The 17,378-nt window shown below is 37.4% G+C and overlaps 1 protein-coding gene across 3 annotated transcripts in view; it reads left to right on the forward strand.

Moving 5' to 3' along the window:
- ZFAND3 (zinc finger AN1-type containing 3) overlaps positions 1-17,378 on the forward strand; it is a 336,375-nt gene that overhangs the window by 99,434 nt on the left and 219,563 nt on the right. For all 3 annotated transcript variants that reach the window (XM_034991365.1, XM_034991366.1, XM_034991367.1), the window contains exon 2: positions 10,754-10,794. In XM_034991365.1, coding sequence (XP_034847256.1) covers positions 10,754-10,794 — 41 coding nt within the window. The remainder of the gene's footprint in view (positions 1-10,753; positions 10,795-17,378) is intronic.

Below are 17,378 nucleotides of genomic sequence, written 5' to 3' on the forward strand. Positions count from 1 at the left end.
TCCAGGATCATGACCTGAGCCGAAGGCAGTAGCTTAACCAACTGAGCCACCCAGGCGCCCCAAGATGTTCATTTTTTAATGTCCGTGACATTACCTGCACATTTAAATTTTTTCTTGTGTTTATATATTGATAGATACTGCTTTCCTCTCCTCCATATTTAGTAGATGTCTTGTTGGTACTTGCATCTTACCTAAATGTTATGTACTGAAATGTTGCATCTTGTAGATGTCTTTTTACTTGGATATTTTCCAGCACAAGTACCTTGTGCTTTTCTTCCTTAGCCCTACATCTACCCTTGCTAGCCTGTTTAACCTTGTAGTTTGAACCCTTGTAACTCTGTCATCTCCCAGGCTTTTATGTGTAATTTTCTGACAAAGAAAGATCTAATGATTTAGGTTTACTTTTCATCTTTCATAAAAATTATCCTGCATTTGATCTGATTTTCCATAAATATGGATAAGTGAATGCCTCGTAAGAGTAGATAAATGCACGCTTCACCAGGATGAAGCAGAAGTATTTGCCACTTGGGTAGGGCAGGTTCATATATAATTCTTCAGTAGTTTTTATGTAATGATAGTTGCAAAGATGAAGGAAAATGCAAAGCTCAGTATTTTGCCTTAGACAGAGTGGTTCTAGAGTTTAATTATTAACCCATTGCAGAAGTTTCATAGCCGTCTAATTATGTTGACCACTGTTGAGGAAAAAACACTCTTACCTCCATAAATGTAGTCAGTGTCCCTTTCCCCTACTCCTTTGGGGCAGCAGCATGGCTAGCCAGGAGAAAAATAAGGGCAGGGAATACCTCAGTGTATCTCTCTCTGTTTTTTTATTCTTAGTTTAGTTCTCAAATTTTTGCTCCTTATACCAAATGGTTGGGAAATACAATCTCACTGTGCTGTTTTCATAGCAACATGAAGAATGCCTTTTGTAATGGACTGGTAGTAGTACCTAATGTAGAATTTTTAAAAATTTATTTTTTGTACCAATAATACTTTATTGAGCTATAATTTATATATAGTAAAATGCACAATCTTAAATGTATCATGTAATAAATTTTGACAAGTGTATACTTTGTATACATATAATCATCTCTCAATAAAGAACATTTTCATCACTCCAGAAAGTGCCTTCCATTTCTGTAGAATTCTAAAAAACTATTACTACAAAGTAGATGGGAATAGTTTAAGTGAGAAATTTAATAATCAGTGTGTATAAAATTTGTTTAGGTAGCTGTACAGCAGTGAACTTAGTCTTTTCTTCAGTTTTTTTTTTTTTTAAAGATTTTATTTATTTATTTGACAACGAGAGAGGGAACACAAGCAGGGGGCGTGGGAGAGGGAGAAGCAGGCCTCCCGCTGAGCAGGGAGCCCGATGGCAGGGCTCGATCCCAGGGCCCTGAGATCATGACCTGAGCCGAAGGCAGACGCTTAACGGCTGAGCCACCCAGGCACCCCTTAAATTTTTTTAATAGTCTTTTTTTTTTTTTAAGATTTTATTTGTCAGAGAGCATAAGCATGGGGAGCAGCAGGCAGAGGAAGAGGCAGGCTCCTGGCTGAGCAGAGAGCCTGAAGTGGGGCTCCATCCCAGGAACCTGGGATCATGACCTGAGCCAAAGGAGATACCTAACCAACTGAGCCACTCAGGTGTCCCTTAGTCTTTTTTTTTTTTTTTTTGGGTAAGATTTTTTTATCTACTACAAAAGTGAATTCTGCTGAGCATTAGTTTTTTTCTAACATAGAGTTTAGATTTCTTAAAATATCATACATTTGCAAATGAAGAGACCAGGATATAAGGCAGCCCTCTGTTTTCTACATAAGAAAAAGAAATGTTTAGTCAACTTGAATATAGAAACTTTTAGGGGTATAGGTGAAATAATTAAATGTCTAATTAAAATGCTAATGGTACATACATATTTTAAAACTCTATTTTGAGATAATTGTAGTTTTATATGCACTTAAAAATAATATAAAGAGATCTTCTATGTTTATTCATTTTACTCCTATGGTAAGTTCACATGCATGTTTAAGATCACAGGTTATATAAAATTATATGCATTTGTATATGTTCCTAATGTAAATTTTAAAATACTAGCTTTTCCACACACTCTTTATGAAAGCAATTTATTCAAACTTTTCACATCTTCACAGATATCAGTGTCTTTAATATTTACTAAAACCATGTTTAAAGTTATTGACCACAGTTTTTCAGTTACTCACTTCCTTACAAGTTATTTGAGATAGAGCACTTTAAAAATCTGTAAATGTTACTCTCGTTGGAAATTTTATCTGAAGCCACAAGAATCTATTCAAGTAACACTAGGAGAATTGCCATCATTTTAATTTTATTTGTGATCTTCCTAACACTTCAAGGCTTTTATTGCATTGCTTTCTAAGTGATCTTCAAAAGCCTTTTTCAGTGGCAGCTACCTCTTGTAATTATGAGATCACACTTAATACTTAAGTATTAAATGTATTTAAAACTGTATTTTACTCCCTTTAAAATTTGTTCATTGTAATAACCTTGACAAAGCATCCAACACTAGGGTTGCCTCACGTCCTTCCAGACTTAAGTGTTTCTGCCCAGTGATGAACTTGACTGTCTCGCCCTTTCACAGACTCTGACTGCGATAGATGCCCCTGGGAGTTTAAATCCATTGATACGGGCTTCCTTTTTGAAATCCCATATGCCCTTTCCCTGGGCATGACTGCATGCCTGGGTTTTTCACTTTTAGGTTTCTTGGGAGCTTTTTCCTTTTTCCCCTGTTGGTATTTAGTATAAAATTATTGGTGCCAGCCTCAAAAGTAAGGATTTAATTGTAAAACAATTCCTTTTTTTTTTTTCCCCCCAGATAATTTTAGGGAAGAAATCCTTGTGTTTGGGTATATATATACCACTGTGTGTTAGAGTTCGTAGTGTCATTAGTTTCTCTTATTTAGAAAAATTATTCAGCATTTTTATTTAGTTCTTTGTATTTTTTTTCCCTCCTTTCCTGTGAGGGCTTTTACACGTTTTAATTTTTGTCTTCCTTTTTACTAGTTTTTTGATGACCATAGCTCATCTTGTTTTAATTGTTAGATAGTGCTAGACTAAGATCTTAGTAATGTGTACAGGGCCACAGATGATAAGGTGACTTGTTTTACATCTATATATCTTTTATTGTGGGGACTTCAAAAACCTAAAACTAGAGGTGTGTGTTGTGTCCTTGCTGTCCTTGAATTTGGTATAAAATGTTTAAGACACTGTTTATTACAGTATCCCAACTGGAATCTAAGTTGTTAAATTGAAATTATCTTTTAAAGTAGTATGACCCATATTGCTACATTCTAGAAACTAATCCCCCTTATTAACAACTCCATCTTTCCTTTGTAATATTCCCTCAGAAAGAAAACTTCGCAGACATTGAATGATTTAGAGTGATGTGTAACAGTTCAGACAGGCTGGATGCACTGTTGAAAGCCTCCTTTGTCATTGCCAGCTAGGATGTCATCTGTTTGAACTGGCCTTTTTCTTGTTTGCCTGGGGTGAGCAAAGAGTGATGATTTAGTAGAGTTGTTTCTTGCTTTCTAGCTGTTGTAGGAAGTTAGACTTTCTGGCTGTAAGTATATGAGGTGGCACACAGATTGTTACTAGTCTTTAATCATCTAATCTTCTAGGCAACTGGAATGATTTTTAGAATGGAGGAGGCATTGTGATTTGATTTTTCCTTCTCTTCCTTCACCTCCCTCTCCTTCCCTTGCCTCCCCAATGTCTCCTCTTCTCTCTTCCCTTTCCTTCCTTTATATTATTAAAGAAGATTGAGCTAGGATATGTGACTAGTTGGTTTTTACAGATTAGTTGTCTTCATTAAGAAGGAAACCCCATTGGGGCACCTGGCTGGTTCAGTTGGTGGAGCGTGTGACTCTTGCTCTCGGGGTCGTGAGTTCGAGCCCCACGTTGGGTGTAGAGATTACTTAAAAAAACAAAAACAAAAACTTAGGAGCGCCTGGGTGGCTCAGTCGTTAAGTGTCTGCCTTCGGCTTGGGTCATGATCCCGGGGTCCTGGGATAGAGCCCCACATCGGGCTCCCTGTTCAGTGGAAAGCCTCCTTCTCCCTTGCCACTCGCCCTGCTTGTGTTCCCTCTCTCACTGCATCTCTCTCTGTCAAATAAATAAATAAAATCTTTAAAAAAAGAAAAAAGGAAACCCCTTTGTAGTCTAAATTCTTTCAGTTTTATTGATCCTTGCCTAACTTAGAGAAGTTTAGGGACCATAGGACTGGAAGGGCTTTGGCTGGTACTGTTGTTTTCTTTTTGAGTCTTAAATATTTTTGTATCTCAGTTTTTTTCCTCATTGTTGGACCAAAAAAAGTATTGTTGAGGAATATTGATACGGTGCTGTGTGTTTTTTTTTATTTCCTTATTTATATTAAAAATATTTTGTGGGGGGGAACCTGGCATGTGTGTGTTTTCCTGGGTGGGAAGAGATAGTAGTGTTTTATGGATGTAAAGAAAATATTATAAGTAAAATGTTTCTAGAAGTCAGGAATATTATTTTAATTCCCCCAGATGAATTAGTTGAAAGTTAATTTATCCTTCATTAAAAAATTAATATCCTTCAAAATTGGGAAATTTTTATTTCAGAAGAAAACAAATGATTAAAGTAAGATAACCATTTCTCCCATCAAGCAAAGATTTGAAAGTAATAATACTTAATGTTGGTAAGAGTTTGTTGGCAATACTTACCCAAATCATACTTTTTCATCTAGTAATTCTCCTCAGAATCAGTCTTAATGAAAGTTGTTCAAAGATTTATGACCAAAGATTTATGTCTTAAAATGGTCATTATAGGAATATTTATAATAGAAGAAATCTGGGGCAAAGATTGAACATCTAACAGCGAGTGACTAAATAAATTATATTATGTACTGGACTGTTACAGAGCAACAAACATGTTTTTCAAGAATACTTAAATATTCTTGGGAAATATTAAGTAAATATAAAAAAATGAAATTTACATATTTTTACGGCACTTTTAAAAATGAAATATGTGATCTGTGCAAAAGAAAATATGTAATGTATGTATGTCATAAAGCAATGCACGCTTGTGAACATACTACACAACTTTACCAACACTGTTAAATATAATAAATTCTTAATTATGTGTATCTATTCATAGGATAAGAAGGAATTATTTCAAATATTAACAGTTTTCATTTTGGGGGGTTGGATTATCAGTGATCTTTGGTTTTCGCTTAAATGCTTATGTTCTTTTTCTAAATTCTGTACAGGGTCATGTGTTCTCAAAACTAGAAAATATCATTAAACATTATTCATTGAAAGGAGAGAAAAATTTAAGCTGGTTTCTTTCCAACTCCATTTCATTGGAAAGAAACTTCTGAAAGTGTCTGCCACCTGTTACCTGCTCAGTGACAAGTCATGACTGGGTACACAGGATGACATTATCTACCAGTTGTAGGTAATACAGTTTGATAGAGTTCCTGAGAAATGACAGGTTGGCAGTTACAGGAATTGTGGATGCCCTTTCTTCCAGATGGTGTTTGAATGACCTTTACAAAACACATTTTTGAAATCTACTTAGGTTTTTATGTTTTATGCCTTTAGGAGAAGGGGATTCATTTCTCCATTTAACAAATATTGGGTGCCTATGAAGTACCAAACATGAGTGACCAAGAGGGTCATTTGCTAAAAGAAAACAGGAAGAGGGACTGATTTAATTTGGATGGTCAGGTGAAGCCTACTGAGGGGGTTTCAACCAGGACCTGAGTGACAAGAAAGAGCTATTCTTACTGTGATTTAAGGGTAGAGGAAACAGCATGGGCAAGAGCTCTACAGCACATTCTAGGAAAAGAAAAAAGGCCAGTGTGGTTGGAATGTAGTAAATGAGGGGAGCAAAATGGTAAGAAAGAAGAGGGGGAGGTAGGCAGAGTGAGACCGTGAGGGAACTTTATGGTTTTGGAAAGGTGTTTGAATTTTGTATTAAATGCAATAGGAAATTGTTGGATGGCATTAAGCAAGAAATAAAAATAATTTATTATTTATTTATTTATTTTTAAAGATAGAGCAAGTGAGAGAGTGAGCACGAGCAGGGGGAAGGGCAGAGGGAGAGGGAGAAGCAGGGTCCCCTGCTGAGCAGGGAGCCCAGATGCAGGGCTCGATCCCAGGATCATGACCCAAGCTGAAGGCAGACGCTTAACCGACTGAGCCACCCCAGGCACCCCAGCACGATCTAATTTAGTTTTGAAAGATTCCTCATTGCTTTGTGGAAAATCATTAGAAGCGGTCAAGAGTGGGAATGGGGAGACCAGTAAAAAGTCATTTACAGTGGCCTAGCTGTGAGGTAACGGTGGCCAGAGTGGAAGCATTGACAAAGGAGAGAAGTAGATAGATTTGAGGTCTGTTTGGAATTAGACGCAATGGGTTTTGCTGAGTATTGTGTATGAGAGACTATAGGAAAGAGAGAGATCAAAGTTGGTTTCTAGGATTTTGACTTGAGCAACTGGAAAGAAGGTGTTACCATTTATAAAGGTGGACAAGATGCATCAGGCAAGTTTGGGAGTATTGGAAGTTCCAGTTTGAAATGTTGGCTCTGAGCTGCATATTGAGTTGTCAAATAGGCAGTTAAATATGTGAGCTTGGAGCAAGTTGAAGAGGTTTGGGATGAGGGTGAATATTTGTGAGTCTTTAGTGTATAGATAGAATATTTAAAGCCAGGGAGAAGTGGAGGTAATGAGGACTGAGCCCTGGGCTCTCCAGATAAAGGTCTTGACTGTGGAGGAGGAACCAGCAAAGGTGGCCAAAAGAGAGCAGTTAGGTGAGAAAAAGTAGGGTTGGGCGGTAAATTTGATCTAGAATCTGAACAAGAAGACAAAGTAAAGAGTTTTAAGAGGGATGCTTCTGGATGAATGCAGTTGAGTGGGGGAGGGAGTGAGAGATCAGAGACCCAACTCTGTGTATTTGTTTTGTGAGGCTGCTGTAACAAATTACCACAAATTGGATGACTCAAAACAACAGAGATTTATTCTTTTAAAGTTCTGGAGGCTGGAAGTCTAAAATCTGGCAGGGCTGCCTTCTCTCTGTGGGGCTCTAGGGGGAGAATCCATTCCTTACTTCTTCCAACTTCTGCTAGCTTTCCCAGCATTCCTGGGTTTGGACCACATTCCTACAGTCCCTACCTCCATTTTGATACCACCTTCTCTTCTGTGCATCTCTCCAAACTCTCTGTGCCCTTTCTCAGAAACACTTGTATCATTTAGGCTCCCCTGGATAATACAGGGTAAACTCAAAATCTTTAATTCGTCTGCAAAGACCTTGTTTTCCAGATAAAATAAATTCCAGGGATTAACAAATTCCAGGGATTAGGATTTGATCTCTTTGGGTGGCCATTATTCAAGCTGCAAGTCCTTGGTTTTAGAAACATGGTAGCCTTTGGAGATCTCTGTAAGAGCAGTTTCTTTGGAGCAGTGGGACATAAGAGAATCCTATTTACCTTTCATGTTTGCTGTCACATAGAGAACTCTATTGTCTGTTTCAAGACTGCAAGACTCCTTTCTATGGGCAATCAGTAGTTGTATGCCTGTGGTTAGCTTCAAGTTTTACATGTTGAAAATGAGAAAGGAGAGAAGGTCTCAGAAGCGTCTGCCAGTTCTTTCAAGTTGTGAGTTACTGAACTGTGTGATCCAAGTTGGCATTACCAGTGGCCATTATTTCTCTAGCCAAAAGCTGGCTTCTTTTAGATTTCATACATCTCTGTTTTGATTAATAATATCGGTAGCTGTATTATTTCTTTCATAACCTGATTGATAAGCACATTGCTGTGAAATTCCTATTCAGAAAGTGGAGTGGGTGTCAGTAAGATTTAGGCATAGTGGGTATTTTAAATAAATTATCTGAAGGGAGAAAAGGGGATGCAGAGAAAAAGGCTATTTTGCCATTTTTTTTCTTACCAGCTTTGTGAAACACAGATGGTAAAACTGCACACTTGGTGCCGAGCTGCCCTCATTGGTTCTCTGCACGCTTCGCATAATTCCTGCTGGACAATGGGAAGCATCAGAAGTGATCACAAGTTACCTCTTGCTCTGTGTGCTACTGCATGGACAAAAGATAGGGACCACATCTGGAAGAGGCTTGCTTTCCTGGGGGGGAGGATTTCTAGTAACAAAGAAATTCCTTCATCCTCAGTTCTCTTTCAGTTGGAACTGAAATAACTGGCAGCCTACAGTTGCTTCCCTGTGTGTATATATATTTGGAGGGGAGGGCAGGTATTGGGCTTCCTCCTGATGAAAGGCTGTGCTTTCCCAGGGAGCTTACTTGATTACCGTACATTAAATCTGTACTTGTGGGACCATTTTCCTAAATTACCAGAGTGCTGACTCAGGGTTTATGTGTACCCTTCAGCTTTTGTATTGGGGGCAGAGGCCCTAGTATGGCATGGTGAAAAGAACACAGGTTTTGGAGTTAGCAGACCAGGTTCATCCACTTACTTGCTATGTAATCTTTGGCAAATTATATACACTCTGGAAGCTTTCCTCATTTGGTAAAATGGGGTTGAAGGCATCTGGTATGCTTACCACATACTAGCCATGTAATAAAAGTTAGATTCCACAATTATAATAACATCTTTTTGTCTCTTTATTAATTTTTATTCATTTATTGATACTCAGAATTTCCTTACTGCCTTTGATGTCTTTGTATTAAGCAGAATCCTTAAAGAGATTCACCTGTTAACGTAGCATCTCTTTTGGGGAAAGAGAAGCAATGGGCCCCCACCTCCTACCCCCCTCCCCAATTTTGTCACTATGATAATTACTTGCCTTTAGGTCTTGGGTTCCAGTACATTGGAAAACAACCATAGCCGTCAGGGAATACTCCTGAGGGAGGATTTCATTAATTGTAGAATTTACTAGGGAGAGCAGAAGAAAGTTGGCTTGTTCTATATAGGAGCACCTCTGGGCAAAGACAAGGAGGGGAGTTGCTGAGGAATGAGGCTGTAAATAGGTCAGCTTATCCAACATAGAGTATTCTAGGAGGTTTGGGGAAGAAAGCTATAGGAATGAGTCCACTTGGGAGAGGATCAGGAACGGAAGCAGCAATGAGAAGAACTTAATAGAAAAGTTACTGATGGCCCACCATGTTGTGCCTGGGCTGCTTTGTAGTGCAAGGTGCTGTGTTATGCTGTGAACAAAGGATGGCCTTTGACTACTGGGTATTTACCCCTAAGATACAAATGTAGTGATCCGAAGGGGCACGTGCACCCCAATGTTTATAGCAGCAATGTCCACAATAGCCAAACCATGGAAAGAGCCATGATGTCCGTCAACAGATGAATGGATAAAGAAGATGTGGTGTGTGTACAGACAGACAGACACACACACACACACACACACACACTTGAATATTATGCAGCCATCAAAAAGAATGAAATCTTGCCATTTGCAACAACATGGATGGAGCTAGAGGGTGTTATGCTAAGTGAAATAAGTCAGTCAGAGAAAGACAAATATCATATGATCTCACTGATATGAGGAATTTGAGAAATAAGACAGAGGATCATAGGGGAAGGGAGGGAAAAATGAAACTAGGTGAAAACAGAGAGGGAGACAAACCATAAGAGACTCTTAATCTCAGGAAACAAACAGGGTTGCTGGAGTGGAGGGGGGTGGGAGGGGACGGGATGGCTGGGTGATGGACATTGGGGAGGGTATGTAATATGGTGAGCACTGTGAATTATGTAAGACTGATGAATCACCGACCTGTACCCCTGAAACAAATAATACATTATATGTTAATAATAATAATAATAAAAAAAGGATGGTCTTTGGCCAGGGTCATGCATTTCCTCTGCAGTTCCCCAGCTCTGTGACCTTGGGCGAACTGCTTGCCTGTCAAATGTAGATAAGACTGTCCTTGATTTCCTAAGATCCCTCAATTTAATAACACCTAGGAGGAGGTGGTAGGAACATTTCCTCATTAATTTAGTCATCATTTGTAACCAGTCACATGATGTTACCTGGTTGTAGAAATTTTAATGTGGTTTTTTTTTTTAAGTGCATTTTAGAAGCAAAACAATATGGTAATACCCATCTCACGGATGATGGAAAGATTAATAAGATAATGTATGTTAAGTGCCCATCAAAGTTAGTATTCAGTGAATTGTAGCTATTATTAACAGATGAAAAGACATGAAAAATAATTTGATTGGGAACCTCTGAAGAACGAATTTTAAACAACAGGGTCATGATGTGACCAGGATCTGAAAATAGGACTAGAATGAAGGGAAAGAAGATGAGATAAAAATTCAAATAATGTTATGGAGATACATGAGTGTGTATCTGAGCAGAAAGTTTTACTCCTTTACAGACAAAATTTTCGTTGTCTGTAGTGATTGCGGTATATGTTCCAGTGTGAACAGAGGGAATGTGGTAATCTTGTGGGACAGAATGACTCCTGTGTCATCTTCTGGGCATGTTAGAGTAATTCTGAACTTGCTGCTACATTATTTCTGAATTTTGCTAATCACAAAAAGTAAAGCATTTGTTAACACACTGATAACAAAGTGTGTGTTTGTTTTTGTTGTTTTGTTTTCATTTCCTTGTGGGAGAGGGTGGCTGATTAGGGACTTAGCACTAGGTAATAATTAGTTCAGTTGCCTGGCCAGGAGACTCTTACTTACATTTCAAACATCTTTATGTTTTCATTAGAGTAATACTGAATTTTTAGCTCTTCTTTCTTTTTTTTCTTTTTTTTTTTGCCCCAGGTCCAGCAAGACTATGAACCTCTGTTCCAAATGCTTTGCTGGTAAGTGCAGAAAAGGGTTTTTTATTTATTTTATTTTTTCTTCTTCTGATTGTTTTTAAGACGATCTAAATTATTTGGCCTTCCTTTGTGTTTATGCATGGGGTTTTGTTTTCTTTGCTTGTGTGTGAAAGTAGTTTCTCCTTACCAAGATGCTTCATATATTTGCCTAGGACTATTGAAACAGCCTTCCCTGAGTGAAATGAAATCGTCTGTGTACTTGCACCCAACAAACTTTACATAGCGTACAGTTGTGGGCATATAGTGGAACTGTAAAAACTTGTGTTGTAATAGGTAATAACATGTTTATGTCTGAACTTGACTTGAAATATTAGTAGTGAATATTGTTTTTACCAGTGAGAATACAAGAGAAAGGATATCTTCATGTAGGAGTCAGGAAGAGAATCATGTTGAATTAGCCCTAGAATCCAGTCCCTTATTGAAATCACCTTGGGTAAAATCACTTAATCTCTTTGGACCTTAGAGTCATCATTTATAACATGAAGTGCTTGGGCTTGATGTTTGCCAAGGGCCTTTTCCAGCCCCCAACTGCTGATTGGTTGACTCCTTAAATTATGACTCCTTCATGAACTTAAACCTTCATTTTTTAAAAAGAATTTTATGTCTAATGATTTCATATAAAATAACTGAGTCTTTACTGAGATATGTTTAACCTTCCTTTTCTATTCATTTTGTCAAGAATAAAGCTGGACACTACTTGAAGTGCTAAGGACAGATTTTAATCAGGAATATATAGCAATAGGGAAGAGTTCAGTTTGAACTGAACACAACTTCAGTTTGTGCAGAGGTAACTGGGTATTTTAAATGGAGAATGAGGGAGTAGGGAGGGATGCTAGCTTGGCTCAGTAGAGTCAGGGAAGTAAAAAAATTATAAAGGGCTTCTCAGTGTAAATGATGAATAGGTTGGTTGTGTCTACTAGCTGACTGTCCTGCCAGTTAGGATTCTGTCTTTCTTTCTTTCTTTCTTTCTTTTTTTTAAATTCTTATGTTAATCCCCATACATTACATCATTAGTTTTAGATGAAGTGTTCCATGATACATTGTTTGTGCATAACACCCAGTGCTCCATGCAGAATGTGCCCTCCTCAATACCCACCACCAGGCTAACCCATCCTCCCACCCCCCTCCCCTCTAGAACCCTGTTTGTTTTTCAGAGTCCATCGTCTCTCATGGTTCGTCTACCCCTCCGATTTCCCCCCCTTCATTCTAGGATTCTTTCTACTGAGACTGAGCCTGAGGCCCTACCATTCCTGATGGTGACCTTTTAAAATAATGGCTTTCATGTCCTTGAAATAGGGACTCCTGAGATGTAAGAGATGCATATGCATCTCAAAGGGACAGAGGAAGGATTCACAGTTGCAAATCCTTTTTAGTAAATGGCCTAAGGAGGGGGTGGTCGGAGGCCTTGCAGACCGGTGTTACAGCTAGAAAAACCTTATATTCTTTTGGCAGCCTTGAGCTTTCTCAGGCAGGCACTTTAAGAGGGGCTAAGGTCATCTAGGGATGGGGCCTTGAGTTGTTAGAAAATGTGTTAGTGTTTGTTTAAATATTTTAATGATTGGGGAAGGGGTAGAAGAAACCATCTGTGTTAAGAGTCTGTAGTTTTTATAGGTCAAGGTTGAGTCCTAGTTGAGAAGAGGGCTCAGAAGAGCCTAGCTAGAGAATGGTCAAGGAGAGAATCTTTGTCAGATTTCACTATTCATTATGCTATTTGGGCAAGAAAATAATCATATTTAGGCTTTAGTCCTTTACATTTTTGCCTAATCTAGGGAATAGGTGGGAGGGAGTTGGGGAAGGTGGCAGTTTGTATCTGTTAAAGTTTGGAATTTGTCAAATACTTTAGGTCTTTAAAAGGAAAAAAAATATTGGTAAGTTTGGTTTTTATCCAACTTTTTAACAGTATGTCTGCCATTAAATGAATGTATTCTGCTGTTTTACTCTGTATGTCTACAATTACAGATATGAAGAAATGCTTCCTTACTGGTGAGAGTTTAAGTTTTATAGTAAAGATGAAAGCAGTGAGACAAAATGTATATTAGATTGATGACTGTCTCCGTATGGAGCTAGTTTCCCCTTATAATTCAGTAAAGTGTGGCTGTGGGAGAAGGCCATGCACCTTTGAGTTAAGGGGCTCACATCAACTGCTCAAAAGAACCGTCTCGTGTCACTAATAAATATAAAATTTAAAAAATGACCAATGAAGACAGTTTAGCTGTGGTCTTTGTATTTCTTTGTACTTGCTGTAGTTTGATTTTTTTATAGTAATAATTATTTATTGTTTCTCTGGTGATCTGTGTCCATTTACTCTTTATACAGCTTTGTCATTTTTGCTTTTTGCTTTCAAAAATATTAAGAGAGTATTTTCAAGTGTGTAAAGAAAATACTCCCTTTTCCCCTATTTATCTTCATCCCCATATTCTTAATTTCCTCAACATCATTTGAAAGGAATGACTAGTAACATTTGCTTGTGGAAGTAACATCTGGGGTTCTTTTTGCAATACACAAGAAAAGTCATTGAACTCTACAGATATATTTGTGGGTTTTGTTCCTGTATGGAAATAAGAGTATAGAAATACACTGTTGCAGCATTAGGTATGAGATGTATAGGACAACATGAATATTATTTTGGCCAAAACCACTGTGATTTTAAATACTCTTTTAAAGTATACTATAAAGTATACAATGTGCTTTTAAAAGATGGAAAAATCACTTTAGAAACAGCTGCTGTGTCCTATTAGGTTAGGTATTTTTCAAGATTGCTTTTCAGAATAAATCTACGTGGTGAAAAAGTGAGTTTGTTGTAACTTGTTTACATAAAATTGAAATGAGTAAAGACGTGTTTAAAATCTTGTTGGGATAGTAGAGTACTAGGTGACGAACTGTGGGTGCTAGTTTATAGCTAACTTTGATAACTGTTTGCCTCTGATGAAATATTCTGTCAAATGGTAAGCATATGCCCCAGTAACTCCTATCACTGCAGATTATTTTCCCTTTTCTTTATAAAAGATTCCTGGGCTGTTTGAAGTTAGAGAAAGGAAATGAGTAAATGGGCACTGAAAGTTACTAAAAAACCACTGAATTGTTAATTTTGCCAGTAAATTGTATACCAAATAATAGTGTTTCTCCATATTTTTGTCTGTATCAACCATTTGCATGAATGTAGAATACCAGCCTGGCTGGATTTGCTGTTCCTAACAGCTTGCAGCTTAACCAACTTTCCTCTCTTTGAAATGGGAGGATATTTTCATTTTTATTTTTTGGCATCTTGAATCCTGGTTTGGCCTGGCTGAAATAATTTTAGGCCATTTGGAAGTATGTCTCTCCCTCCCCCACCACCCCCCATGTGCAATATGCTACTTGCTTAACCTTTAAGTGCCTTTGACCTGAAGACCCTTATCATCCAAGATTTTCTTGTGCCAGAATCACAAGGATATTTAAAGGAAGTATTCTCATATGTGGAATTTAAGAAACAAAACAGAGAATCAAGGGGAAGAGAGGAAAAAATAAAACAAGAAGAAATCACAGAGAGAGCCAAACCATAAGAGACTCTTAATCAGAGGAAACAAACTGAGGGTTGCTGGAGGGGAGTTGGGTGGGGGGATGGGGTAACTGGGTGATGGACATTAAGGAGGGCATGTGATATAATGAGCACTTGGTATTATACAAGGGTGATGAATCACTGACCTCTATCTCTGAAACTGATAATACATTATGTGTTAATTAATTGAATTTAAATTAAAAAAAAGTAAAAAACAATAAATAAATCAACTATTCTGGGGAGTCACCAAAAAATGATTCACTCTAATGTTATGATTTGAGGTACAGTGGATTGAAAGTGCTCTTCTGGATTCTCTTTATCTGAGGTTATTATGTGGTCTTAAAAAAAAAAAACCAGGAAAAGTTATTTTTATTACAGTATATATTTTTTGCATTCCCATAAATGTTTGCTGTTTTTCTACTTAATTGTCAACCCCCCTTTTACATGTTTAGTATTTTCTTTCCTTAAATCACAATTCTGTGTTTTTTCTTGGAAACATGTTCTCTTAAAGACTAAGACTATCTGTGAGCAGAAGCAAGAAACACCTGCAGTTTGGATAAGGAATTCTCCCACCTTTGAGTTGATATATTATCATTCCCAGTTGAGAGTGTTAACTATTTTTATATTACCTCTAAAGAAAGGATAAGATTTGCAATTTATTTGAAGTTACAGAAAGAATGTCTAAACTATTGAAAAGGATGATATTTAAGCATCCTTGAACATAAAGTCATCAATTCATCTTGCTACAGATCTTTCTAATTTTTAAAGCTATTTGAGCATCTTTTTTGGTCCACTGTTAGCTTTTCTACCCCCTTGATAATATTCTAAAATAATATTCTTTCATGCTGTCTTTTTCTTTTATTAAATATTTTTACATTGTATAGCTTTCCTAAAAGAATCAGTAAGTGTCTATAATAGAAAGCCACAAAATTTCATGACATGGTATTTATAGTTATGGTGAATAAACACTTATTTTTTTGGGCATCTTTTTAAAAGAGATTTATTTATTTTTTTATAAATAAGAACGCGCATGCACGAGAGTGCGTGAATGTGGGGAGGGGGCAGAGGGAGAGAGAGAGAATCCTAAAGCAGGCTTCCCACTGAGTGTAGAGCTCAACATGAGGCTCTGTCTCACGACCCAAGAGATCATAACCTGAGCCTAAACCAAGAGTCAGATGCTCAATGGACTGAGCCACCCAGGCGCCCCTGAACCAGTACTTTTTAGTGTAGTTTTCAAATTGGGTGTAGTGGTTCATTAGTGGTTAGAGAAATCAGCGTAATGGGTCACGATTGCATTTGATTAATTAAGATTTATTTATTTATTTTAGTGGGGAGGGGCAGAGCGAGAGAATCTTTAAGTAGACTCCCCACTGAGTACACTGAGTACAGAGTCTGACATGGGGCTCGATCTCATGACTCGTGAGATCATGACCTGAGCTGAAACCGAGAGTCAGATGCTCAACCGACTGAGCCACCCAGAGGCCTCATGATTGCATTTTAAAAAATTGAGCAGGATAGAAAATAATCAGTGCACTGCAGACATTAAGGGCAAGTACTGTTTTTGTGAAACCTTTGTTTGAGTTATATATATAAATGAGAATAACGTATTACTGGGGTTATGATTTAAAGCCATGGTGGTTTGAAAACCACTGAATTGCAGAAATTGACTGGAAAGTCATTGAGTTATTTGGGATCCTATTTTCTTTGGAAAATAGGACAATATTTCTTTTCTGTCTTTAGGCAAAGGATTAACCAGTTGATTTTTTTGTGACCTTTGTCTATTCTGAACTCTTAAATAGTTTGAAGTATATGATTTTCTGTGTGAAAGCATGAACTAATAAACCTGATTGCTGCTCTGTTAAAGTATATATGAAAAGTCAAGCATAGCCTCTGTAGTCTTGCTTTTTACAAAGGTAGAAATGATATTGGCTATGGTATTATTATTTTCTGTTTGAGTGCAAACCCAATTTAGATACTAACTGGTCTTTGATATTTTGGGACATTTAGTACCTCATTCACAAAGACCTCTTATATTACCATATTAGCAGTGCTTTTCACAGAATGGTTTTGCTAAATGAAAGTATGGTTGAGAGAAATACCAAATGGGATGATCACAAGTGGGGAAGACAGAAATTTTTAAAGAACTGACTGTAGTAACTCCTTTAGCAGTGTGGCATTATCTCCACCGCCCTTAGACATGCTTACTGTAGAGGAGTGTGGTGACTAGGAAGTTGGTATAATGTATACGCCATTTTATACTTTATAAGGGAGTGAGTCTGAAGATATGTCCCAGGGGGCAGAAGGTTCTCTGAGTAGCACTGATGATAGATGCTTATCAGAAGACAAACTTAACATGTGCTCAGTGTAAAAAGAACCAGTAGGTCCTGTATGTATTTAATGTTTAATAATTTCCAGCAATTTCCTTTAAAAACTGACACTGACACTAAAATGTTTATTATTTATAGACTGACAAAAGTACTTCATTGAGAAATTGAAGTAAGCAATTTATTTAAACTGTAGACATGAATTGAATATATTGTTCCACTTAAGATATATGCTAGTTCATGATTCATACAAGATGGGATAAATAAGGAAAGGTAATTATTCGCAATACAAGAAGCTGCTGTTTTTTTACATTACAGACTAGTTCTCTTAAAAGGGAATACTTTTAATAAAAAGCAGAAACAGACTCATAAATACAAAGAACCAACTGGTGATTGCCAGAGGGGAGGCAGTAGGGGTTCAGGCAAAATGGGTAAAGGGGAGTGGAAGGTACAGGCTTCCAGGTATGAAATGAGTAACTCATGAGGATGAAAGGTACTACATAGGGAATGTAGTCAATGATACGCATGCTACACTTGTGGTGAGCACAGCATAACATACAGACTTGTCTAATCACTATGTTTTACACCTGAAACTAATGTAACATTGTGTGTCAAGTATACTTCAGTTAATAAAAAATAAAAAAGGAGTACTTCTGATGCATTACTATGTCGATTTACAGAAAGGGACAAGAATAGAAGAACTA

This window comes from Mirounga leonina, unplaced genomic scaffold, assembly GCF_011800145.1.
Source record: "Mirounga leonina isolate KUSES-001 unplaced genomic scaffold, KU_Mleo_1.0 Mir_53, whole genome shotgun sequence".
Classification (NCBI taxonomy): Eukaryota; Metazoa; Chordata; class Mammalia; order Carnivora; family Phocidae; genus Mirounga; species Mirounga leonina.